The 25,670-nt window shown below is 46.9% G+C and overlaps 1 protein-coding gene across 5 annotated transcripts in view; it reads left to right on the plus strand.

Annotated features, from left to right (window-relative positions):
* Positions 1 to 25,670, plus strand: part of GLCE (glucuronic acid epimerase) — a 114,325-nt gene that overhangs the window by 72,077 nt on the left and 16,578 nt on the right. For 3 of the 5 annotated variants that reach the window (XM_075342874.1, XM_075342875.1, XM_075342877.1), the window contains one exon: positions 15,335 to 15,906. In XM_075342874.1, the coding sequence (XP_075198989.1) occupies positions 15,348 to 15,906 (559 nt within the window). In that variant the 5' untranslated portion in view covers positions 15,335 to 15,347. Of the gene's footprint in view, positions 1 to 11,655; positions 11,753 to 13,771; positions 13,930 to 15,334; positions 15,907 to 25,670 lie in introns of those variants that run through there. The other 2 variants (XM_075342878.1, XM_075342879.1) reach the window with 2 other exon arrangements.

Here is a 25,670-nt window from a genome sequence, read left to right on the forward strand (position 1 = left end):
AAAAGCGTACCTGGACCTCTGTACCGAGGACGCCATTGACTATGTGACCCTAAAAGCCGAAATACTGGCACGGTTGGGGGTGAATACCTATGTACGGGCTCAGCGGGTAAATCAGTGGTTCTATGAGGAAGCCAAACCCGTACGCTCCCAGGCCTATGACTTGTTGCATCTTGTAAAAAAATGGTTGCAGCCTGACACTCTGAGCCCGGCGCAGATGGTGGAAAGGGTAGTAGTGGATCGTTTTGTGCGCACTTTACCCGTCACCGTTCAACGGTGGGTAGGACAGGGTGACCCGAGTACCCTGGACCAATTAGTGTCCCTGGTAGAGCGGCATGTGGCTACGCAGGACTTGATACGGGACACTGAGACTTTGCGTACCGCCCGTCGGTCCGGCCCCTCCAAGCCTAGGGCCAAGGACCCACCGCCGACAACGGTGCAGGAGTCCCCTACCGTCCCGCCTGAGGCCGCGGCCGCCAATCCTGAGGTCCGGAAGGTTCTGTACCCTAAACGACAACCCGTCAAGGGGGTTTCCGTCCCCATTAGATGTTGGCGGTGCCAGCGGGTGGGACATATGGAAGCCCAGTGTCCACTCACCACTGAGCCCATGGATTGTGGGGTTACCCGGCGGGGTTCAATGTATGCTCAGGTGGTGTGTACCGCTGACCTGGTCTCCCCAGAGACGGAGCCCCACTTGTGCCAAATACAGGTGAATGGATGTCCGGTTACAGGATTGTTGGATTCCGGAAGCTTAGTGACCCTTGTGCGATCCACCTTGAGGGCTAAAGTAAAGGCCACAGGACGTACCGTGGGGGTGGTTTGCATACATGGGGACCGCCGAGACTATCCCACGGGGATTGTCACCATCACAGCACCTTGCGGTCAGGTGCAACATGAGGTGGGACTTCTTAACACTCTCTTCCTTATGACGTGATCCTAGGAAGGGATCTGCCCTATTTTTGGACTTTATGGAAGGGACCCCCTAAGTCTCCGCAGATATTGGTCAGTCCGGGACCTGAGCCCTAAAATCCTGAATCCGGGACACCTGCCGTAGGGGTCCCCATGATAGGGACAGAATGTGAACCAGATAGGTCGCCCCTAGAGGTATTGGCAGGAGAGGCTGAGACAGTCGAACCCATCCCGGAGTTGGAGGCGTCCCCGGATACGTTTGGGACTGCCCAACTCCAGGACCCTACATTAATACATGCCCGGAGTCGGGTGACAGTAATTGACGGGGTGGCACAGCTGCCGGGTGCCCAGGTAAGGTACCCCCATTTCGCTCTTAAGCAGGATTTACTCTACCGGGTAGATGAAATACGGGGCGTGGGGGTAGAGCAGTTGGTGGTGCCCCAGCCGCATCGTCGGCGGGTCCTCGACTTGGCTCATAAACACCTGATGAGTGGCCACCTAGGGGTCAAGAAAACGCAGGAGCGAATATTGCAAAGATTCTATTGGCCCGGAGTCTTTGGGGAGGTAAAACGGTTCTGCGAAACCTGCCCGGAGTGTCAGCTTACCGCACCCCTGACCCATTTTCGCAGTCCATTGGTACTGTTACCCATTATAGAAGTCCCTTTTGAACGGATAGGGATGGATCTGGTGGGGCCCCTCGTAAAGTCCGCTCGAGGGCACCAACACATCCTAGTGATCGTTGACTATGCCACCCGGTATCCCGAGGCGATACCTCTCAGACATACTGCAGCAAAGCTTATAGCTCGGGAGTTGTTTGCTGTGTTCTGCCGGGTGGGGTTGCCCAAGGAGATCCTTACGGATCACGGGACCCCATTCATGTCTAAAGTGACCAAAGAGCTATGCCGGCTACTCCAGATCAAGCAGTTGCGTACGTCTGTGTATCATCCTCAAACGGACGGTTTAGTCGAGCGTTTCAATAAAACCCTGAAAACCATGCTAAAAAGGGTAATTTCAAAAGACGGGAAAGACTGGGATATGATGCTTCCCTATTTGATGTTTGCCATCCGTGAGGTGCCACAGGCATCCACGGGGTTTTCGCCTTTTGAATTGTTATACGGGCGACATCCCCGGGGATTGTTGGACCTGGCAAAGGAAACATGGGAGCAAGAGCCCACCCCCCATAAAAGTGTGATTGAACACATTTTGGGTATGCAGAACCGCATAAGCGCGGTCATGCCAATTGTGAAGGAGCATTTACAGGAGGCTCAGGCCGCGCAAAGCGGCCGCTACAATAGACAAGCCACCGTGCGGACCTTTAAACCCGGGGATCGGGTGTTGGTATTAATCCCCACGGCGGAGAGTAAATTCCTGGCTCAGTGGCAAGGCCCCTACGAGATAAAGGAAAGAGTCGGGGTGGTTAACTATAAAGTATTGCAGCCCGGTAGGCGGAAACCTGAACAAATATACCATGTCAACCTATTAAAACCTTGGCAGGAACGGGAAAGCCTGATGGCTGTTTTTTCCCCATCTCCCTCCTCTTCGGGTCGTTCACCTCCGGCTCCAGCGACCTCCGGAGAGGACGAACCGGAAGTAAGGATTGGAGAAGCCCTAACCAAGACTCAGAGGCGAGAGGCCAGACGGTTGGTTCAGCAGAACCCCGATGTCTTCTCCGAGCTGCCCGGTAGGACCAGTCTGATACGACATGATATTGTCACCGAGCCCCACCTGAAGGTACGCCTGAAGTCATACCGGGTACCGGAGGCTCGACGACAAGCCATATCAGAGGAAGTAAAGACAATGTTACGCCTGGGGGTCATCGAAAAATCCCGGAGTGAATGGGCTAGTCCGATTGTCCTAATACCAAAACCCGATGGCTCCTTAAGGTTCTGCAATGACTTTAGGAGATTGAACGAAATATCCAAGTTCGATCTCTACCCCATGCCCAGGGTGGATGAGCTGATTGATAGGCTGGGACAGGCGCGGTATTTTACCACGCTCGACCTGACCAAGGGCTACTGGCAGGTGCCACTGACGGAGTCCGCCAAGGAGAAAACCGCTTTTGTTACGCCGGAGGGTCTCTTCCACTATGTTGTCTTGCCTTTTGGGTTACATGGCGCTCCGGCCACGTTCCAGAGGTTGATGGACTTAGTGCTGGAACCCCACCAGGCGTATGCATCAGCGTACCTTGATGACATCATTATTTACAGCTCCGATTGGCAGACCCACTTGGAACAGGTACAAGCGGTGGTGGACGCACTTCGAACAGCCGGATTGACAGCCAATCCCAAGAAATGTGCGTTGGGACTCACGGAAGCCCGCTACTTGGGCTACGTGATAGGCCAAGGAGTGATTAAGCCCCAAATTAACAAGGTTGAGGCGATCCAGAAGTGGCCTAGACCCCTGACCACGAAGCAGGTTAGGGCCTTCCTGGGTATCGTGGGGTACTACAGGAGGTTTGTAAAGGATTTTGCGGGACTATCCGCCCCCTTGACGGACCTTCTCAAAGGCAAGAAGTCCGTCATGGTGCGCTGGACTCCGCAGGCCGAGGACTCCTTCCGGGCCCTGAAGGGGGTCCTGTGCGGACAGCCCGTTCTCGTACACCCGGATTTCCGGAAGGAGTTCATAGTACAGACTGACGCCTCGGAGGTCGGCCTGGGGGCAGTGTTGTCTCAGGTGGTTCAGGGGGAGGAACACCCCGTTACCTTCTTAAGTAGGAAGCTCACCCCTCCCGAGCGGAATTATAGCGTAGTGGAGAAGGAGTGCCTGGCGATCAAGTGGGCCTTGGAGTCCCTACGCTATTACCTGCTGGGACGGCAGTTTCGCTTGGTGACGGATCACTCTCCACTGGTCTGGATGAGGTCCGCCAAGGAACGGAATGCCCGGGTTACCCGGTGGTTCCTTTCTCTGCAGAACTTCCGGTTTACGGTTGAACATAGGGCCGGTGGGTTGCAGGGCAACGCCGATGCCTTGTCCCGCGGCCCGTGTTTGATGGCGGGAGTTCAACCCCGCACGCTTGAACTGAGGGGGGGGGGTATGTGAGACTGTGACCGGGGTTATCTATGACGGCCGGTATGTCTCGCCCCGGTTGTGCTCACTCCATGATAGAAAGTAAATCCACTCTAGGGTTAATGCTGTTTCCCTACAGGCTGAAGGAAGGGTTAAATGGAAACAGGAACAAGGGCAGGTGTGCCGGGTGTGAGGGAGTGAACACAACTCCCTGAGTTCTCTGCTGGAGAGGCACATGTATATTGGTGTGGATTTTTGTTTGGACATTAAACCGTGTGCTGTGAAACTTAATGCCTGGATCCCGTGTCTTCTGCTGCGCAGCCGAACACGCTACCTCACAATATATAAAGTAAACTAATTCCTGAATTGTTATACATCATAAAAACGTGAGATTCTTAACTTTTCACCAAATTAGTCTATGTTGAACTAGTCACTAGATGCAATATTGGCTGCAGAGTGGAAGAAAAAGGTGTTTTGTTTTTTTTTGTTTTTTTTTTATTATTATTATTATTTTGCCTCTCCAATGTTGAGTACTTGGCACTCAAAATATTTGGGACCTAATGTGTTAACTTTTGTTAAGTTCAAGTGGGTATTATTAGATAGTTTTCACAAGAGGTTTATATTTCTTTTTTCTGTATGAGTTGTTCAATCATAAGCCTTTGTCAGTGTGTGAGATGTAATGATTAGGGATGATCGAATACCACAAATATTCAACTTCGTGAATATCCAACGAATAGGTCGCCGCTATGCGAAAATTCGATGTGCAATGTATGTCTATGGGAAGGCCGAATAGTTGTTGTTCGGGTTTCCCATAGACTTACATTGTGCATGGAATATTCGCGAATAGTCGAATAGCGGCGATCTATTTAGCAAATATTCATGAAGCCGAATATTTGTGGTATTCGATCATCCCTAGTAATGATACAACACTGATCTCCTGGTTTAACCTCCTGCATGATTAGAATGTGCAGTTAAGTTTAGCTGTGTCACATTTCTAACCCTTCTGTCAGCTCTCCTAGCACTGCGAGCTCTGCTGTACTGCTACTTCCACCACAGTGCTTTCCCAGAGATGTCACACATATCTATTGTGCTCACAGCATCTTGTTATCCCTTTTCTGTGAGAGCAAAGCAAGGTGTGATTACAAGTTGCCCTTAACACAACAGACATAACTGTGACTTCTCTTCCAACATGCAGTGTGGTGGTAAGGGCAGTACAGCAGAGCTGACAGTGCTATGAAAGGAGGAGACCTTAAGAAAGGTTTGTAATGATGTGCGAGCATCAGGGTGCTTAGGTACGCTCGGTACTCTGTTGCGTATCGCTGGTGCTAGGATGTCGTTTGTGAACGATCAGACACAAAGATCCAGCTACCTTCTGTTCAGTAAATGATGGGAGCCGGCACACCAGTGAGGGCCACTTGTAGTCTCTGGCTCTCACTTGGGGTAAAATCAACATGTTTGGATGACGCGTGTGTAAAAAAAAAAAAAAAAAAAAAAAAAAACAGCCAACCCTCCTGAAATGCTCAGTTTATGCCTGGCTCTATGTAGGCAGAGAGCCAAGCTGCCCAATACTTGATTTCTATTATACTCATTACTTGAGTCTAGCCCGTCAGAGCGTCCGACCTGCTTGACTCGAGTAAAGAGCACATAAGCGCTTTAGTGCTCGCTTATAACTATTTGTAATGTGACATGGCTAAAATCAGCTGTTCTATCCCTTCCCACTCAGGGATTTTATCTGAAAGGTACAAGTCATCTGTGCTGTAATCACCCAGCACCGTCTAATCATGCAGGAGGTTAGACCAGGCAATCAAGGATGTACAATAACATCTCGCACTAAGAAACCTAAGCTGTGGTAGGGGCGGTTTCTTTTTCTGCTGTGTTGCTGCCTGTTTATGATTGAGTAAGGCCAGTTTCACACATCCTTCTTTTTGCCGCTTTCGCGGATCCGGCGCGCTCCCGTACAGTGAATACAGTACAATGACAGCGCTGTAACTTCCGGGTCACATGCGCCGGTCACATGACAGCACGTGACTGGCGCTTGTTGCGCTGTCATTGTACTGTATTCACTGTACGGGAGCCCGTCGGATCCGCAAAACCGGCAAAAAGAAGGATGTGTGAAACTGGCCTAACTGGTATATGGAAAAGTACACGCCCCAAAAGAAAATTCTGAATAATACCACTGGACTTAAAGTTAACTCATTAGGTGCCAAATACTTTAATTGTTAATATCTCCAAACACACACACATTAAACAAAAAAATGTTCTGATCTGCAGCCATTATTGCATAAAAAAATGTTGTGAAAGCTCCTCGTTAAGTAAAACTTTTTGATCGAAAATCAGATAACTGATCCACTGGTAACAAGGTGAACTCCATGCATGGACTATTGAATCAGATCTGTATGTGCCTAACCTGGCCTCAAATTGACTGGGGAAGAGAGGATCCAGGCTAATTATTTACAAGGGTGAGTGTGCAGGGTCAGAAGGCGGCCACACATCCCCAAGCAGAACATATAGATATAGTATTGACGGACACTGTGGCCCATATACAGACCTATATACAAAGTGTACTCTGCAATTAAATAGCTGTGCACTCTGGAAGTTGTATGCGAGGACAGACTGACATTGCGGTGACCCAAATGTCCAATATGTAAACTAACATTTTTTTTGCGGGGCGTGTGGGGGGGATAACATTTTGGGAGGGAGGATTGTAAAAGGGTTTTGTAATCGGGGAACTTTTTACTGATATATTCCCACGTGGCGTACAAGGACATTGTATGCTTCCATGCAATAAATTTACACGATAAATTGACCCAAGCTGTAAATATGACATTTATACATTTGTACTTTACCCTCTGAATTGCGAAAGGTGACCGGGGCATATTATAGGTGGATTTTTCGCATGATGAAATCCCGAGTAGTATTGACGGATGCAGCATTTGCACAATGTGGGAGCATTAAAAAAAATGACTGACGCCTCATCAGTGTTGCTACATCTGTTCCCTAGAACGGGATCTCCAGGGGATAAATATCTTAATAACTATCATTTTAGTTTGAGGCGCTGGGCATCACCTGCTCGTATGTCTGTGTCTTGCATCATCCATGTTTTCTATGAGCGTTGGTGTGTTGGGCACGGCTCGGCCGGGGCTTATACTGCTTTCCAGTATTTTCCTCATCAGAACCCATCTTGGCTAAATACATTAGGGGATGGCACGGATTGTGATTCCTACCAGACGGCACTTGGAATTGTTTGTTAGGATGGTTCTCGTTTGTTTGGAGAGCGTTCTCCCGGGCTTACAGTAGATACTGTTCACAATCCATGCCAGGCGCTCGGCCTCCATGTGTCCTCTGGGCTGACTATCCTGGCAGTGGATCTATGTTGGCCGGTGAAGTAACCGCAGTCGTTTTCCCACTGAGCACATGACTGCAGATCATAATGTAGCCAGGCTTTATTGCTATTGTGCTAGTATTATTTAATATCCTGTGCCTTCAGTCCTTATAATACTAAAGGCCGATCATTGACCCTGCCATGTGCCGCACAAGTCCCTGTATGCCATGTGTAAAGTGAGACATTGGAGGCGTGTAAAGTGAGACATTGGAGGCGTTAGGGGCCTGACCGCTGACCTGTCCTCCTCCGATGGAGTAATATTGCGTATTCATTTATCACTGCTCTGATTGTCCCCTATGGCCCAGGAGCGACTGTCTGATTTGGACCCTGCTTGTGTCTGGGCATAATCTGCAGGGCAGCCGTGGAGAATTTAGCTTCACTTTGCGTTAACTTTTCTATTATTAAATTGCGCTAATAAAGGGGATGTTACTTGTAAATTAGGAAATTACTTTATATTCAAGGATAACTTAAGTGGATCTAACAAAGTGGGTCAAACCTTTCCAATATGCCTTCTATAGACATCTATTTGGAGTCCTCTGGCCACATGGAAGTCCCATACCTTCCTAAGCAATTGCACTTTAACAAAAAAAATGAGAGATTAGGGCCAACAAGCAATGGACCTTGGAAAGTGAGAGAAAGGAAGTCCCTGCACCCAGAGGGCTGGCAGAATGCTAATGAAAGGAATTAGTATCAGAGCATGAGAATTAGGATCGTTACTTGACATATGAGGCCGGTGTCACACTTGCGAGTGACTCGCACGAGAATTGAGTCGTATCATCCGGCATGGCCTGTCGCTCCGCAGACAGAGTGCAGCTGCACAGAAATAAATGCAGCTGCACACTCCTGTTCAGAGACCGGCAGGCCGTGACAGGTGATGCGACTCTATTGTCGCAAGAATCACTCACAAGACATTGGCCTTAAGGGGGCTTTACCCGCTGCAACATCACTAGCGATGTTGCTAGCGTTCGCACCCGCTGCCGTCGTTTGTGCATCACGGGCAAATCACTGCCCATGGCGGAGAAAATCGCTAGGACCCGTCACACATACTTACCTTCCTAACGACGTCTCTGTGACCGGCGAACAGCCTCTTTTCTAAGGGGGGCGGTTCGTGCAGCGTCACAGCGACATCACACGGCAGCCGTCCAATAGAAGCGGAGGGGCGGAGAGCAGCCGCATGAAAGTCACGCCCACCTCGTTGCCGGAGGACGCAGGTACGGTGTTCGTCATTCCTGGGGTGTCACACGTAGTGATGTGTGCTGCCTCAGGAACGACGAACAACCTGCGTCCTGCACCAGCAAAGATATTTGGGAAATGGACGACGTGTCAACAATCAACGATGTGGTGAGTATTTTGCATCGTTAGCGGTCACTCGTACGTGTCACACGCAACGACGTCGCTAACAAGGTCAGATGTGCGTCACGAATTCCGTGACCCCAACGACCTCTCATTAGCGATCTCTTTGCTTGTAAAGTGGCCTTTAGACTGATATACGTTCCACAAGCCGTTTTAACCTCATTGCAGCCAAGCACCGTCGATTTAATGTAGTGCCGTTGTACATTTATGCTGCCTGCAATCTATCGGGAGCATGTTGGGTCCCTAGCTCTCATACACAGTCAGGGATCCTGAGGGAGAAGAAGACAGAAAAGGTTTAGCACCGCTTCTGTCTTCTCTTTTCATAGCACTCAGTGATTGCTGTGTAGTGAGTTGTGTATTGGAACTTGTCCAGCCGGTATAGCAGAGCTGCTGGCTCTTAGCGGAGACCCGGATCCGCTCTGCACGTGACTTGTCACTGTATTGTGCTGTTTTCTTATAGGACTGGGATACAATGGAAGCCTGAGGTACAGTGAAGAAAAACTGTACAATAAAGTAATACAAAATACAGTGCCTTGCGAAAGTATTCGGCCCCCTTGAATTTTTCAACCTTTTCCTACATTTCAGGCTTCAAACATAAAGATAACAAATGTAATGTTATGGTGAAGAATCAACAACAAGTGGGACACAATCGTGAAGTGGAATGAAATTTATTGCTTATTTTAAACTTTTGTAAAAAAAACTGAAAATTGGGGCGTGCAATATTATTCATCCCCTTTAAGTTAATACTTTTTAGCGCCACCTTTTGCTGCGATTACAGCTGCAAGTCGCTTGGGGCATGTCTCTATCAGTTTTGCGGGGAAGGATGAGAGGGGCTGGGGCTCGTCACACTTTATTTGGTCGGCTGCAGGGCGGCAACATGACGTCGGCTGTGATGCCCGTCAACAAGCTCCTGCCCCTGTTGACGTATCCTCACAGGAGAAGCCGCAAAATCACAGCAGGAACGGTCACATGACCACTCTGAGCCGGGGGGAGGGGCTGACAGCAGGGCAGGTAGGTAGTTGCTATCTACTTACATGCCCCAATGTAGCCCAATAGTGAAAAACAAAAAATAAAATAAGCCAGATAACCCCTTTAAGTGCTGAAGCCTTAAGCGGCTTTACACGCTACGATATCGTTAATGTTTTATCGTTGGGGTCCCGGTGTTTGACGCACATCCGGCGTCATTAACAATATCGCAGTGTGTAACTGTTTTTTGCGATCTAAAACGATCGCAAAAGCAGCAAAAATCGTTTATTTCTAATTAGCGATGTTGTTCCCCCTTCCTGCGGCAGCACACATCACGTGTATGACACCGCAGGAGCGAGGAACATCTCCTTACCTGCCTCCACCGGCTATGCGGAAGGAAGGAGGTGGGCGGGATGTTTACGTCCCGCTCATCTCTGCCCCTCCGCTTCTATTGGCCGCCTGCCGTGTGACGCCAAACGACCCGCCCCCTTAGAAAGGAGGCGGATCGCCGGCCAGAGCGATGTCGCAGGGCAGGTAAGTGCATGTGACAGGGGAGCGCGTTTTTGTGCGCGATGGGCACCGATATGCCCGTGTCGCACAAACTATGGGGGCGGGTACGCACGATTGCGATATCGTTACCGTGTAAAGCCCCCTTTAGGCTGCTTTCACACATCAGGTTTTTGGCATCAGGCACGATCCAACGAAAAAACTGATGCGACAGATCCGGCGAAAAAACGGATCAGTTGCATCAGTTTTTTTCCATCAGTTCCTTCAGTTTTTTGACAGATCCGGGGTGATACTGAGCATGCTCAGTTCAAAAAAACGGATCTGGCGGCCGGATCCGTTTTTTGCCGGATTCGGCGTCCATAGGATTCCATTATAAAACACGCCGGATGCGGCGCGATACGTTTTTTTTTGCCAGACACAAAAACATTCACTTCAACGTTTCATCCGGCCGCCGGACAAGTAAATTTTGCCAGATCCGGCAAAAAAACAGATGAAACGCAAGGCCATCCGGCACAATCCAGTGCTAATGAAAGTCTATAGGGGAAAAAACGGATCCGGCAGCAACAGACGTCGGATCCGTTTTTTCATGTTTTTGCCGGATTGTGCTTGATGGGAAAAAACCTGATGTGTGAAAGTAGCCTTAAAGGGGTTGTCCACTACTAGGACACCCCCTTCTCAATTTGAATGTTTCCCTCATTTAGAATAATACTCCCCTCCAGTACGAACACTGTCTCTGCTGGGATCGTGTACCACTGAACTGCAGTGTGCACAGCATCTCATATCAGACCCAATCATGCTCTGCAGCCGGCCAATCACAGTGATGCCAGCAGCCGACAAGGCTATAGCATTATCATGTATAGCTTGCAATCCCCGCATGTTGATTGGCTATCTAACAGCTGCGAAACATGCGTGGTGAGAACTCGAGCACCTGCAATACTTAGCCAAGTAACGAGTGTGACTGAGCACCCCAATGCTCCATAAAGTATCAAGCAGTGCTGAGCACGCTCGCTCATCTCTACTAATGGCTTCTGGGGGCATCGGGTCACTGTGCACAAACTCTTCAGCAGTGATTAGGCCATATTTTAATGATCTACTATGGCGGCATTACTGTGATTGTATCCCGATCATTGCACTGCAGCACGAAGACCTAGCAAATGGATTTATGAACCAGGAGGCTTAGGATGAACACTTCAGTGCATGCAGACGTGAGAAAGCAGATAATGGCCTATAGGTGCCCGGCTGCACCGTCTACAGTAACCCTATGCAGAATCTTCATGATGTCCTCTGCATGTTGTCACACTTGGTGCCTTGGATCACACTTGTCCTTGAGTTACCTGTGCGGTTTAGTACTCGGTGGTGACCTAGAAGCGGGCTGGCATTCAGCGTGCCGGGGGCGGAGGGGCTCTGGCATTCAGGCTGCACACTGATCTGAATTCTGCTTGGGTTGAAGCAATTAGCTTACATTTGTATTCACATTAACCAGGGAACGTCGCTTTTTCTCCCACTCTCAGATTAGAAATGCATGGAGGACGTGGCAGGCAGCGCTGTGTGTGGGCTCCGGATTTAGAGCAAGCGCTTCTTGTCTTCAGTCTTGGCTGCGGACGTCTTGCAGCGAGGAGGTATTGTGAGGCGGTGAGTAGGGGGCTCCTATGTGCCCACTGGGCATGGCTCTTTGATCTTGGCATGGAAAGTCTTGGTGTTTGTGTACTTAGGGGTGTACATGTGTTTTGTTTTTAATATGGCACTGTATATGACCCGGGAGACAGTGAGTGGTTTGGGTAACTAATGCTGATGGATTGTAATATTGCTTTATAGATGATGTAGACTTTTTCACAGAATTATTTTACTGTTCATTTGCTTTCTAAATGCAAAAATGTAAGTGAGTCTATCAGCCCAAACTGACAGTATAAACCAAGCACGTTGCCTTGTAGGGCATATAACCCATATAATAATACTTATTCATTTATATAGCGCTGTTAATTCCACAGCGCTTTACATACATTGGTAACACTGTCCCCATTGGGGCTCACAATCTAAGGTCCCTTTCTGTATGTCTATAAAAATGTCACCTGAGTTCTAATCACTGCCTCTGTTCTGCAGAAGTTTGATCAGATATGAGAATTGGGGTGATTGGTGCACCCTGGGAGTGGATAAGTAATAGCAGCATGGGGGGCGAGGTGGCTGAGCACAGACCCGCAGTGTAGAGGGGAGAAAGTATCTCAGGGAGGGCAGAGAAAGCATCTGTGGATCATTAGCTAGATCTGTGTGTATCCAGGGTGCTGCAGGTCTCAGTAGCTAACATCCAGCCTGTATTACAGGGAGAGACACTCCGAAAAAGAAAAGGATGAAAGTAGGATCAAGGAATTAACATTGACGACTGAAACTTACTGATTTCTTTTAGTTAATACAATTTTGTTAACATTTTTTCATGTCAAGTGTTTTTCGCTTTATTTAAAGTTGGAGCTATCTTTTACTAACTGTATCTCTTTTCTGTGTTAATGTAGAATTGCATAAACGCTTAAAAAAACAAAACCTTTTAAAGGGAATCTGTCACCAGATTTTTACCACCTAATCTGAGAGTAGCGTAATGTAGGGGCAGAGTCCCTGATTCCAGCAATGTGTCACTTACTGGTCTGCTCAGTGTCGTTTTGATAGAATCACTGTATAATCAGCAGGAGATTATCATTACAGGACTACTTGGTGTGCTGTCAAGTAGTCCAGCATATTCATCACCTCTGTATAACTGCTAGATCTGCAGCAGAGAAAACATTTAGTTTATCAAAATAACAGCAAACAGCTCAGTAAGTGACACATCGCTGGAATCAGGGTCTCTATCTCTACATTATGGTGCAAAAACCTGGAGACCGATTCCCTTTAAAACAAGTCATTTCAGCATTGCCAAACACACCGCTCCCCCCCCCCCCCTTTTTTTTTTTTTTTTTTTTTTTTTGTTCCTTTTTTGCAAAATAAAATTTTCAGGTTTTCTACAATAAAAATCACCTTAAAATGAAAAGATACTTTGCGTTCTGAGCGGTGAGAGACGAGTTACCTGCTGGCGGTGTGTTGTGAACCCTGGGAACGGAAGGATTTGCCAATATTATAGATTTAGCACAGATTGGCACTTATATGTGTGCTGTTATTCCTTGTGACCCTATAACAGTGCACAGACTCCACTACAAGTTTCCATATACCGCCACATGGTGCCACCAGCATAGCTCTGTTACACAGCAAGTATTTAAACCAATTTTTTTTTTTCATGGATTCTCTCGGGGTCCTTGTGAACTATCCTCTGGTACAGTATGGCCACGCAGGTGGTTTCTTTTTGCTCTCTGTATTGCCATATAATCCTGAGTGCAGCGTGTGAGCATTATATGGCTGTTACTAATGTGCTGTGTATGTAAACAGTAATGATATTCGGTTCACGCTAGGATTGTTGCTCTTCATAAATTTGCACAGTGAATGAGGCTGGAGGTGTGTGGCAGCATAATCCGGGCATGTGATGGCAGTGTAGCTGCAGCATATGTGCGCCGTGTCTGCCCTGGGCTGCGCACAGCAGGAGCCGCGCTCACGGAGGGCACAGATTGTATGCTGTAGTGTGTGGCGTATAGATGTAGGTTCTGATCCAGACGGATGATGCTGACATCCCTGTGAGGGGCTGATATAATGGACACGGCTCTCCCCGGCTTATCGCTTCTGTCCAGAGATCCTGCTGCTGACACGGAGCATTCACTCATCTGTTGCCGCTTCTATTGGCGGAACTTTATCACATCACGGCTTTATCCACCCGACCTATGACTGGCAGCACTCGGGTAGGTAGAGTGTACCAGCTATTATGGGATAGATCTTATGCATGTTCTTGAAATGTAAACTGTATGTGGCTGAACGGCTTTCCTGTATTTGGATCCGGTTTCTCCACCACAGATGGTTATTTTCAGATTATAGTTGTCATTGTCGACATATGTTACACGTCAGGTGCCCACGCACGGGGGGTATTCCTGCCATTGTCTGCCAAATGGTGTAATATCCTGCAGTTTTAGGCTCCGCTTTGCCTTAAATTAAACACTGCAAGCTCCATTATATGTTTGGATGCTGACTCTGGAACGCCTGTGCTGGAGGATACAGCCGAGGACGAGGTGAGAAAGCGCAGATACTGCCCAGTCCGGGGACTTCAGTCTATCGTGTGTGATGGCAGATTGATTGCATGGCTACAGCCTGCTTCCTGTATCCACCTGCCCCCCACCCACGTATCAACCTGCCCCCCACCCCCGTATCCACCTGCCCCCCCCCCCGTATCCACCTGCCCCCCCCCGTATCCACCTGCCCCCCCCCCCCCCTCGTATCCACCTGCCCCCCCCCGTGTTCACCTGCCCCCCGTATTCCCGTATTCCCAGGTCGCTGTGAGAGCATAGAACACTTTATAATACTTACCTAACAATCACACAGTTGGCCATATGGGCGTCTCTGTTCTCCGGTGCCGGCGCCGCCTCTTTCGGCCATCTTCATCCTCTTTCTGAAGTCTGTATGCATGACGCGTCTACGTCATACACACTCGCCGATCCTGCCCAGGCGCACTACAATAGTTTGATCTGCCCTACTCAAGGCAGATCAAAGTGCGCCTGCTCAGGACCTGAATGCCGGCAAGTGTGGATGACGTCGGACCTGTCATGCACCGCGGCTAGATAAGGAGAACAAAGATGGCCAAAAGAGGCAGCGCCGGCACGAGACAACGGAGATGCTTATATGGCCAACCGCGCGACCGTTAAGAAAACACTTTATAATACTTACCTATGTTTTCACAGCGGCCTGGTCTCTTATATACAGAATGTTAGAATGCTGTATATAAGAGCCTGGAGGTGGTGGCCGCAGCTTATAGCCAAAAAAAAGTGGTGACAGGTTCCCTTTAAAGTATACTTTGTTCATGGGACAACCCCTTTAAGGCTGCATTCACGTATTTTTTTTTCACGGCTCATATATGGATCATGATTTCCAGGCTGTTTATGGTTCCAATCACTGAAATCATCAGTATGGCTGAGGCGGTCAGGTTTGGGTGAGGGGACCTGCTACCAGTCTATGTTGAAGGCTGTGCTCGGACTGTTAAACACAGATGTCTGGACCCGTCTTTATAGCCATTTTGTTTCTAATTGTTCTTTTGTTCACACTTTTTACAGTGTTTTTTGGAAACTAATGATTCCTTTTATCTTGTTTTCCTTCTAGGTATGGTCTGAACATGCGTTGCCTGGCAGCTCGAGTCAATTATAAGACTCTAATCTTTATCTGCTCGCTTTTTACCCTGGTGACCGTCTTGCTGTGGAACAAATGCTCCTCCAATGACCATTCCTCTACCCTTCCATGGGGGCCACAATTGGGCTTAAGGGTTGAAAGCCTTGAGAAGAGGGCCGCAGCCTCGGAGAGTAATGTTGCCAATGTCCAGCTCCGATCTGAGGAGGCCTCACCCCAGGAGCAGCAGAAGGCACCACCTCTGGTGGACAGTAAAGGAGCAGGACTGAAGTATGAGGAGATAGACTGCTTGGTCAATGAAGATCAGAATGTGCGGTGCAGGAGAGAGGGCACTGAAGTCTACATGCCCTTCTCCTGGATGGAGAAGTACTTTGAGGTTTATGGGAAAATAGCTCAGTATGATGGCTTTGAACGATTTGAGTTTTCCCACAGCTACTCCAAAGTATATGCACAGCGAGGCCCGTACTATCCGGATGGAGTATTTATGTCCTTCGAGGGGTATAATGTGGAAGTCAGAGATCGAGTGAAGTGCATCAGTGGTGTAGAAGGTAATCCATTGAGATCTTCCAAATCTGCCCTAAATTAATGTTCTATTCCCATATCAGGATCTGACTCCATAGGAGTCTGGGAGTGTTTTCTAGGTATGATCTGTGACTTGTTGCAGAGGTCTTAGATCTCTTCTTCCTGCTCAGCGACATCCTCTATTCTGATTAGTTGATCCTGTGTTCATTGCATATAGCTGTTACCTGTAATGATAATCAAATGATTACGGAGAAGACTTCTCTACAAAACAGGAAGTGTCAGCCTAATATTAGACTGAAGAGTGAAAACTGCAAGATTTCAGGATTTATTTATTTTTTTAATCCAATCTAAAACCTTGTAAAAAAAATTTAACAGGAATCTGGCACATTGTATAATGTTATTAACCTGCATATATAGAGTTTATCTGCAAGTTAAAAATATCATGAAAGTGATTGACCTGCTGTACTAAAAGTGCGGCACCCAGGAGAAAATGAACTTTACTCCTCCCAGGAGCCGCTTTAAGTTATACCGGTGCGCCGGGGTGGCTACAGTCACTGCTCACTATACTACATTTAAGGGCACATAAAATTATATTAAAAGAATAATTATTTGTCTTTTCACAGCAAATATATATATATATATATATATATATATATATAATATATATATATATATAATATAAAAAAGTTTCACACCAAATAACATTTTTAAGAGATTGTCCACTACTGTACAGCCCTTCTTACATGCTAAAGTGCCCCAGATAAAATGTAAAAAGTACATCTCACTCTGTGGAAAGGCACAGCTCCAGTAATGTCTTCCGGTAGTTACATGATTTTGGCTGCAGAGCTCACATGATATGACAATCAGTGGCCAATGATTGGCTGCAGCCTTCACATTTCCATCAAACATAATTGAAGGCTGAAGCCCATCGGCAGTCACTGATTTTTTGTCTGTGCTGCTCAGGTGACCTATCAATCAGTGGCTGTGAAAGGGTAGCGACCTCGAGTTACGTCTTCCGGAAATGTGAAGGTCGCAGTCAATTATTGACCTCTGGTTGTGATATCATGTGAGGTCTACAGCCAATGTTATGTAACTACACATCACTGATGCTACTGGAACAGTGCCAGTCCAGGAGGTGGACATTGTATTCTATTTTTTTTTTTTTTCAGGCAGGTTTAGGGTTTTCACAACTCCTCCTTTTTTTTTTTTTTTTTTTTTTTTAACTATGTTTTTATTTTGCTTCGTATTTTATCCCTTCTTTATTACCTCCTCCTCCCCACAATCACCCACCCAAATCTTGTACTGGGTATGGTTGTTTTGGGCTTTTTTTTGTTTGTTTTTGTTTTTTTGTGGTTGTGGTAGGGGTACATTTTTTTCTTCTCTATTGGACTCTGAAAGCTCCAGGAATGATACTGGTACAAATTAATGCTAAATATCAAAAACGTACCAGTCGGACCATGCTGCTTGTTAAATTTTTAAAAAATAAAATGGCCTTTTAAATACAAATCTTTTATGCATTTGAAACTTTTGACTGTTTAAAATTGTGGGGTTTTTTTTGTTTTTTTTTTGTTATGCATCAGCAACAAAAAACAGTAAAACTTCATGAAAAACACATGGTGATTGATGCCTAAAAACGGACCAGGATGGGGTATGCAGTGAGTCTTCTTCGGTTCAGGCACACAAAAAAACAAACAAAAAACGAATGGCTCCATTGCATTTTATTGCTTTGTGTGCTGTTCTGAATGAGAAACTGTGATGGGTGGGATCAGGCCAGCTGTGCATATGTCAGCCACGTGTCTATGCAAAGTTGACCAGCACAGAAGATGTGTCCATAGGACAGCGGCTGGACCTGGGTCAGGTAGTGCGCATAGGACAGCGGCTGGACCTGGGTCAGGTAGTGTGCATAGGACAGCGGCTGGACCTGAGTCAGGTAATGTGGTGAACGTGACCCAGGTAGTGATGTGCAAACTGCAACTGTTCAGTTTGAGGTCCATACCGGACATCTAGTGTCCATGCAGGGTGGATTTGATTTAAATCTAACTGATTTAAATCACGATTTAAATCACTAGTCAGTAAGGCTTGATTTAAATCAGTGATTTAAATCAAAGTTTCTACCTAAACTAGTTCTTGCTACTTTAACATGGAAGTAGATGAAGATTTTTAGAATCACTTTTTATATTACTTTTTTCTCCCAGTTTAATGGGTTAATCATTCATATTTGGACACCACTGTTCTGTTGTACTTAGGAAGGAGAAAAATAATCCTGACCTTAATAACAATTTAAATAGATTTATTCAACTGAAACAATAATAACATTACAGCATAAGTTATTTGCTTAAACAAACATCCATGTTTGTTAACTAATTTGGCTAAACAAAATATATATATATTTTAAGAAACTTAGACTGTCAGCCCAGCCGACACATGAAAAACTTAAATACTACTGTCCCTGCTGTCCTCTGTAGCTCACTTGTCGTCATCTTCATCATCATCTTCTTTGTTCCTATTCATAATCTGGAAAAGAAAAACAAGCTTTCCTGCTTTATTGGGTCCCAACCGATTTCTCAATTTAGAATGAATGAGTCCAAAGGAAGAGAATATTCTTTCAACGCCTGCAGAAGAAGCTACTGCTGTTAAAAGTGAAATCATTACTTGAACAGTCTCTAAATCCAAGCGCTTAAGTGACTTCCACCAGTTTACTGGTGTGACCTTCCTTAAAATATCTTCAGCAAACATATATTTCTTGAATGGTTCCCCCTTAGCTCTGAAGTTTATTATAGTTGGCATTAAAGATGGATGATTGCTGGATACCCATGTCATAGCTAACTCCTCTTCCTCAGCACTTAGGTTTTGACCCTGATATTGGATATTGACAATATTTGCCAAAAAATGAGCTGGAGTCAGTGCTTGTCCCATTCGTTTGTTTACTGCTTGTAATTTAATTCTGTCCATGTGTAGTTCTGTTTTTAAGTGTTCACTCAGTTCCTTCCAAATTTCAACAGCATCTGCAATAAAACAGCTTTTTTTTCTGTATTTTGTTTAAAGCTTGAGAGATGGGTTTCAGGAAGCTCAGCATATGTTCAACATTTCTCTTAAGCCCAATGTTGAGGATTTTGGCCGTGACAGTGCCATCTATTTTATCTCGATTTTCTTCACAAAGTGTCATCAGAATAGGCCAGTTTTTGATATACTGCTCAAAACAGTCCACCACAGAGTTCAATCTAACATCTTGTGGGAGCGTTAGCTTGGTTCCACCCATCCTTTTCAGAGCTGCTGCAGCAAAATGATTATTACGGAAGTATTTAGCAATTTCAACAACATTAGCCTTTATTTCTGGAACACTTAAGTCTTTGGCTAAGAGGTGCAGCAAATGAGCACTGCAACCATATGTTATTAGCAGCTTTGTATTCCCTCCCTGCTCTTCTAAATCTCTTCTCATCTTGGATACGTTTGCAGCATTGTCAGTGACCAAACTGCGTACTAGACATTTGAATTTTTGTTCACATGTCGTTATACCTTTTTACTGCCACTTCTTGTAAGTATTCTGCTGTGTGTGCATTTCCTGACGTATCAGTTGTTTGTGCAAGGAAGACTTTACCTTCTTCTGTTGTTATACAAGCACATACAATAGGATCATTGTGGACATTACTCCACCCATCAATACTTAGGTTAACAATTTTACCCTCCAGAGCTGTTGCACATTGCTCCATTTCTCTGTCATACACTTGATCCAGCAGTTTCCCTGCAACATCAGCTCTGCTGGGTGGACTGTATCCTGGTCTCAGTGACTGAACCATATTAATGAAATGTGGGTTCTCAGTCAGACGGAAAGAAGAGTTCGTTGCATAAATTAACTGGGCAATTTTTTCATCAATCAACTCTTTTTCTAATCTAGTTCTTATCACAAACCTATCTATGGTGGTTCCAGGAGGTAAAGGTTTTTTCTTCCTTTTGGGTGATGGTGATATGTGGCTGTGGGTGTCTGATGATGCTGCTGCTGCTAATTATTATTATTATTATTATTATTATTATTATTATTATTTATTTATAGAGCACCATTAATTCCATGGTGCTGTACATGAGAAGGGGGTTACATACAAAATACGTATACAAGTTACAGTAGACAGACTAGTACAGAGGGAAGAGGGCCCTACCCTTGCGGGCTTACATTCTATAGGATTATGGGGAGGAGACAATAGGTGGGGTGTAGGTCAGGCGGCAGCTCCGCACGGTGGTCGGGCGGCAGCTCCGCACGGTGGTCGGGCGGCAGCTCCGCACGGTGGTCGGGCGGCAGCTCCGCACGGTGGTCGGGCGGCAGCTCCGCACGGTGGTCGGGCGGCAGCTCCGCACGGTGGTCGGGCGGCAGCTCCGCACGGTGGTCGGGCGGCAGCGAGTTCATTGTAGATTGTAGGCATTTCGGAACAGGTGCGTTTTCAGGTTCCGTTTGAAGTTTGCAAGGGTAGGGGATAGTCTGACGTGTTGAGGCAGCGAGTTCCAGGAGACTGGGGATGCTCGGGTGAAGTCTTGGAGTCGGTTGTGTGAGGAGCGAATGAGAGAGGAGGAGAGGAGGAGATCTTGGGAGGACCGGAGGTGACGTGTTGGAGTGTAGTGGGAGAGTAGTTCGGAGATGTACGGAGGGGAAAGATTATGCACAGCTTTGTAGGTCAGTGTTAGAAGTTTGAATTGGATACGGTGGAAGATTGGAAGCCAGTGGAGGGACATGCAGAGAGGAGAAGCGGGGTGGTATTGAGGAGAGAGGTGGATAAGTCGGGCAGCAGAGTTAAGGATGGACTGGAGAGGGGCAAGCGTGTTGGCAGGGAGGCCACAGAGGAGGATGTTACAGTAGTCGAGGCGGGAGATTATGAGGGCATGCACTAGCATTTTAGTTGATTGCAAATTGAGGAAAGGGCGGATTCTGGAAATATTTTTGAGTTGAAGACGGCAGGAGGTGGTGAGGGATTGGATGTGTGGTATGAAGGATAAGGCAGAGTCAAAGGTCACTCCGAGGCAGCGAACTTTGGGTACTGGCGAGAGCGTGGTGTTATTTATTGTAATAGATAGATTAGGTGGAGAGTGTAGGTGAGACGGAGGAAAGATGATTAGTTCAGTTTTGGCCACATTGAGCTTTAGGAAGCGAGAGGAGAAGAAGGAGGATATAGCAGATAGACATTTCGGGATTTTGGACAGCAGAGATGTGGCATCTGGGCCAGAGAGGTAGATCTGGGTGTCGTCGGCATATAGGTGGTATTGGAAGCCATGGGACTTTATGAGTTGTCCCAGGCCAAATGTGTAGATAGAGAAAAGTAGGGGTCCTAGGACAGAGCCTTGAGGGACGCCAACGGAGAGATGGTGGGATGAAGAGGTTGTGTGGGAGTGGGAGACACTAAAAGTGCGATTTGAGAGGTATGAAGAGATCCAAGAGAGGGCAAGATCTCTGACACCAAGGGAAGAGAGGGTCTGTAATAGGAGGGAGTGGTCAACGGTATCGAAGGCTGAGGACAGGTCTAGGAGTAGGAGTATAGAGAAGTGCTTGTTCGCTTTGGCAGTAAGCAAGTCATTTGTGATTTTAGTCAGGGCAGTTTCGGTGGAGTGATGTGGACGGAAGCCGGACTGTAGGTTGTCAAAGAGAGCGTTAGAGGAGAGGTGGGAGGAAAGTTCAGCATGGACATGCTGTTCCAGGAGTTTTGAGGCAAGTGGGAGTAGTGATATGGGGCGGTAGCTGGTAGTAGAGGTTGGATCGAGGGAAGGTTTCTTTAGGATAGGTGTGACTGTTGCATGTTTAAAGGCAGAGGGGAAGGTTCCAGTCGTTAAAGATAGGTTGAAGAGATGGGTTAAAGCTGGAATAAGGATGGTGGTGAGGTTGGGAAGGAGGTGGGATGGCATGGGGTCAAGTGCGCAGGTGGTGAGGTGCGCTTTTGAGAGCAGACGTGCAAGCTCTCCTTCGGTGATGGTGGGGAGGAAGTTTATGGGGGAGGGGCAGTGGTCAGCTACATGAAGGGGTTGTGGTGGCTGAGCAGAGAAGACTTGCCTTATTAGGTCGATTTTTTCTTGGAAATAGGTGGCAAAGTCTTCTGCAGAAATGAGGGAGGTTGGAGGGGGCAGTGGTGGGCGAAGGAGGGAGTTGAAAGTGTTGAATAACTGTTTGGGGTTGTGTGTTAGAGAGGATATGAGGTTTCTGAAGTAATCGTGTTTAGTGGAGGTGAGGACTGAACGAAATGTGTGAATTGCATTTTTGAATGTGGTGAAGTCTTCCTGGGAGTGCGTTTTCTTCCACCGCCGCTCTGCAGCCCTAGACCTTTGCCTAAGTTTTTTAGTGAGGCTGTTGTGCCAGGGCTGTCTATTGATTCGTCTCACTCTGCCATGCACAAGGGGAGCGACTGAATCAATGGCTGATGTGAGGGTGGTGTTGTAGAAAGTGGTGGCGCTGTCTGTGTCGTGGAGGGACGATATGGAGGACAGTGGGAGGATAGAGTCGGCGAGGGTGTGCATGTTGAGGTGTGCAAGGTTTCTGCGGGGATGTGCTAGGTGCTGGACAGGGGGGGTAGGTGAGGAGGACAGGGCTGAAAAGGTCAGAAGATGGTGGTCAGATAGGGGGAGGGGGGAAGTTGTGAAGTCAGAAAGGGGACAGAGGCGGGTGAAGATGAGGTCTAGTGTGTTTCCATCTTTGTGGGTGGCAGAGGTGGACCACTGAGTTAAGCCAAAAGACGAAGCAAGGGAGAGGAGTTTGGAAGCAGCTTGTTGGCGAGTGTCAGTGGGGATGTTGAAGTCACCCATGATGATGGTGGGAATGTCAGCAGAGAGAAAGTGTAGAAGCCAGGCAGAGAAGTGGTCGAGGAAGGCAGTGGTGGCGCCCGGGGGTCTGTATATGACAGCCACTTGGAGGTTGGAGGGAGAATAGATTCGGACAGAGTGCACTTCAAAGGAAGGCAGGTCGAGGGAGGGTAGAGGTGGGATTGTGGTGAAGTTGTAGTTGTTAGAAAGAAGGAGGCCCACTCCTCCACCTTGTCTATTGCCAGGGCGAGGAGTGTGGGAGAAGTGCAGGCCACCGTAGCATAGTGCAGCTGGGGAGGCAGAGTTGGATGGTGTCAGCCATGTTTCGGTGATGCCTAGAAAGGATAGATTGCTGGAGGTAAAGAGATCATGAATGATGTGCAGTTTATTACACACTGAACGGGCATTCCAGAGCGCTCCTGAGAGAGGGGGCGGCAGAGTGGGTGAGAGGGGAATAGTTTTTATGTTGGATAGATTGCGGTAGTTACTATTATGTGGAGAGTGGTGGGTGGGTGATAAAGAGGGGTGTACCATCCACGGGGGGCCAGGATTGGGGGCTATGTCACCAGCAGTGAGAAGGAGTAGAGAAAGGGAGAGCAGGTGGGAGAAGGAGAGTGGACGGCATGGTCTGCGCGATATTAGGAGCGATCTGAGGTTCAGGAGTAGGTCAGCAGATGAGGACAGATGAGAAGGCAGGAGGGAGGGGGAGATGAATATTTGTTTAGAGGGAGCTGGGGTGTGCGGATAGTGAAGGAGAGTGAGGAGGAGAGGGGCAAAGACTGTGAGGGCATAGGTGAACATGGTGGGGGTAGTGTGGTAAGTATATGATTTAACAGGTAAGTTGTGTCAGTGGAAAACTGCTAATGAAGCACTATCCTGGATGGATAACTCTGAAACTGTAGAACAGGATGATGGTGATCTTGGAGGTGGATAGTTTCCAGAATCCATGAATTCCCCTAAACAAAAAAAGTCAATGCTGTTATTTTATTGTTTATTATACAATTTCTGCTTATTGTACACAACACATCACTGCCCCTGCCCCAAAAGGAATATTTGTTTTTCTTCATAACTGTACCAGATGACAGTAACATGCACTAATAATAAGAAATATAATTTTTCTCACACATGACAGTTCAGTCTTTAGAAATAGAATTCAATAAAAATGTTTACCAACCTGAAGATCCTGCCTGTTCAGAAGTGTTTCTTTGGTCATCTTCATCACCGCACTTCTCATGATGTTGCCTCATTCGCGCCACCAGGCCTTGCATCTCTTTGTTGCATCGTTTGCATTTTGCACGCATGCCTGCCTTACCGATAGGCGAAGGAGCTTCATTAAAATATTCCCAAACTGGGTCTCTTTTACGGCCTGCTGACATTATAAGGAAAGAATGTAATAAACCTCAGATCGTACACACAAACAGATCCAGACTTGTCTGTCTGTGGCTATGCTGCAGTATTGTGCTCAAAGTTTCACTTTCATTTTCTTGTCTGCTTGCCCTTCCTCCTCCTCACACTTAGATTCACAATCTTCTTGTGTTGTGCAGATCTATTCCACTCCAAACAATCAGAAACATATTGTCTAACTTCTTGGACTTGGCACTGAAGGGGTTGATTCTGTATTCATAGGTTTGTAGAACAATAGGATTAAGGTCTTTTTCTCAACTCTGTTCATGTTGTAATATTTTTGCTGTGAAGAAGAGGCTGGGACCTCTGCGGAGTCAAATTCAGTTTTGAGAACTGCGTAAGGGGTACTTCACACACAGCGAGATCGCTACTGAGATCGCTGCTGAGTCACGGTTTTTGTGACGCAGCAGTGACCTCATTAGTGATCTTGCTGTGTGTGACACTGAGCAGCGATCTGGCCCCTGCTGTGAGATCGCTGCTCGTTACACACAGCCCTGGTTCATTTTTTTATTGTTGCTCTCCCGCTGATAAGCACACATCGCTGTGTGTGACAGCGAGAGAGCAACAATCCTGAATGTGCAGGGAGCAGGAGCCGGCGTCTGACAGCCTGCGGTAAGCTGTAACCAAGGTAAACATTGGGTAACCAAGGTGGTTACCAGATATTTACCTTCGTTACCAGCCTCCGCAGCTCTCACGCTGCCAGTGCCGGCTCCTGCTCCCTGCACACGCTAAGCTAAGCGGTGTGCGCTGGTAACTAAGGTAAACATCGGGTAACCATACCCGATGTTTACCTTAGTTACCAGTGTCCGCAGCTTCCAGTCGCCGGCTCCGTGCAAGCGCAGCGTCGCTTGCACGTCGCTGCTGGCTGGGGGCTGGTCGCTGGTGAGATCTGCCTGTTTGACAGCTCACCAGCGACCATGTAGCGAAGCAGCAGCGATCCTGACCAGGTCAGATCGCTGGTGGGATCGCTGCTGCGTCGCTAAAGTGTGACGGTACCCTAAGTAAAATATATCGAGTAGACCTGGCTCACTAAGTTTGACAGGGTGCTCTGGAGAAAACAATTAACTGAAGTCCAAAACGAATCTCCGGCACTCCAATTAGAGAAACAAGAACACAGTCTGGGTTTCTTTGGTGCTTTTTTATTGTAAATAAAGAAAATGAAAAAAGTCTGTCTCAACGTTTCGGTCTCGATGGGACCTTTATCGAGAGTTATATCAGACTAGGTAAAAAAGAATACAAAGAAAATATTATAAAAGGTAAATGTTACATGAACATAACTTCAACACAATACATAGTATGGTTCAATTGCTCAAGTTTATACACAAAGTGCACAATGTAAAGTGCATGATACATAAATCTGTGTCTGGATGAATTTTATATACAGAGGTATTAATATGTACATACCCATTAACAGAATGACAATAATCCAAAAGCTAGTGAGTACTATAAAGCAATTTGAAGTATATATATGTGAAGAGATGACAAAATCGGGAAAAACACTTACACATACCTAAGGGATTAGAGATTAGTATAGGGATTGCACCGACAAAGAACAATGTGGGTCATCACAGAAAAGATAGGGAAGTAAGTGTGAGCACTAGATGAAAAAGACAAG

This window comes from Anomaloglossus baeobatrachus, chromosome 4 (assembly GCF_048569485.1).
Source record: "Anomaloglossus baeobatrachus isolate aAnoBae1 chromosome 4, aAnoBae1.hap1, whole genome shotgun sequence".
NCBI classification, from domain to species: domain Eukaryota; kingdom Metazoa; phylum Chordata; class Amphibia; order Anura; family Aromobatidae; genus Anomaloglossus; species Anomaloglossus baeobatrachus.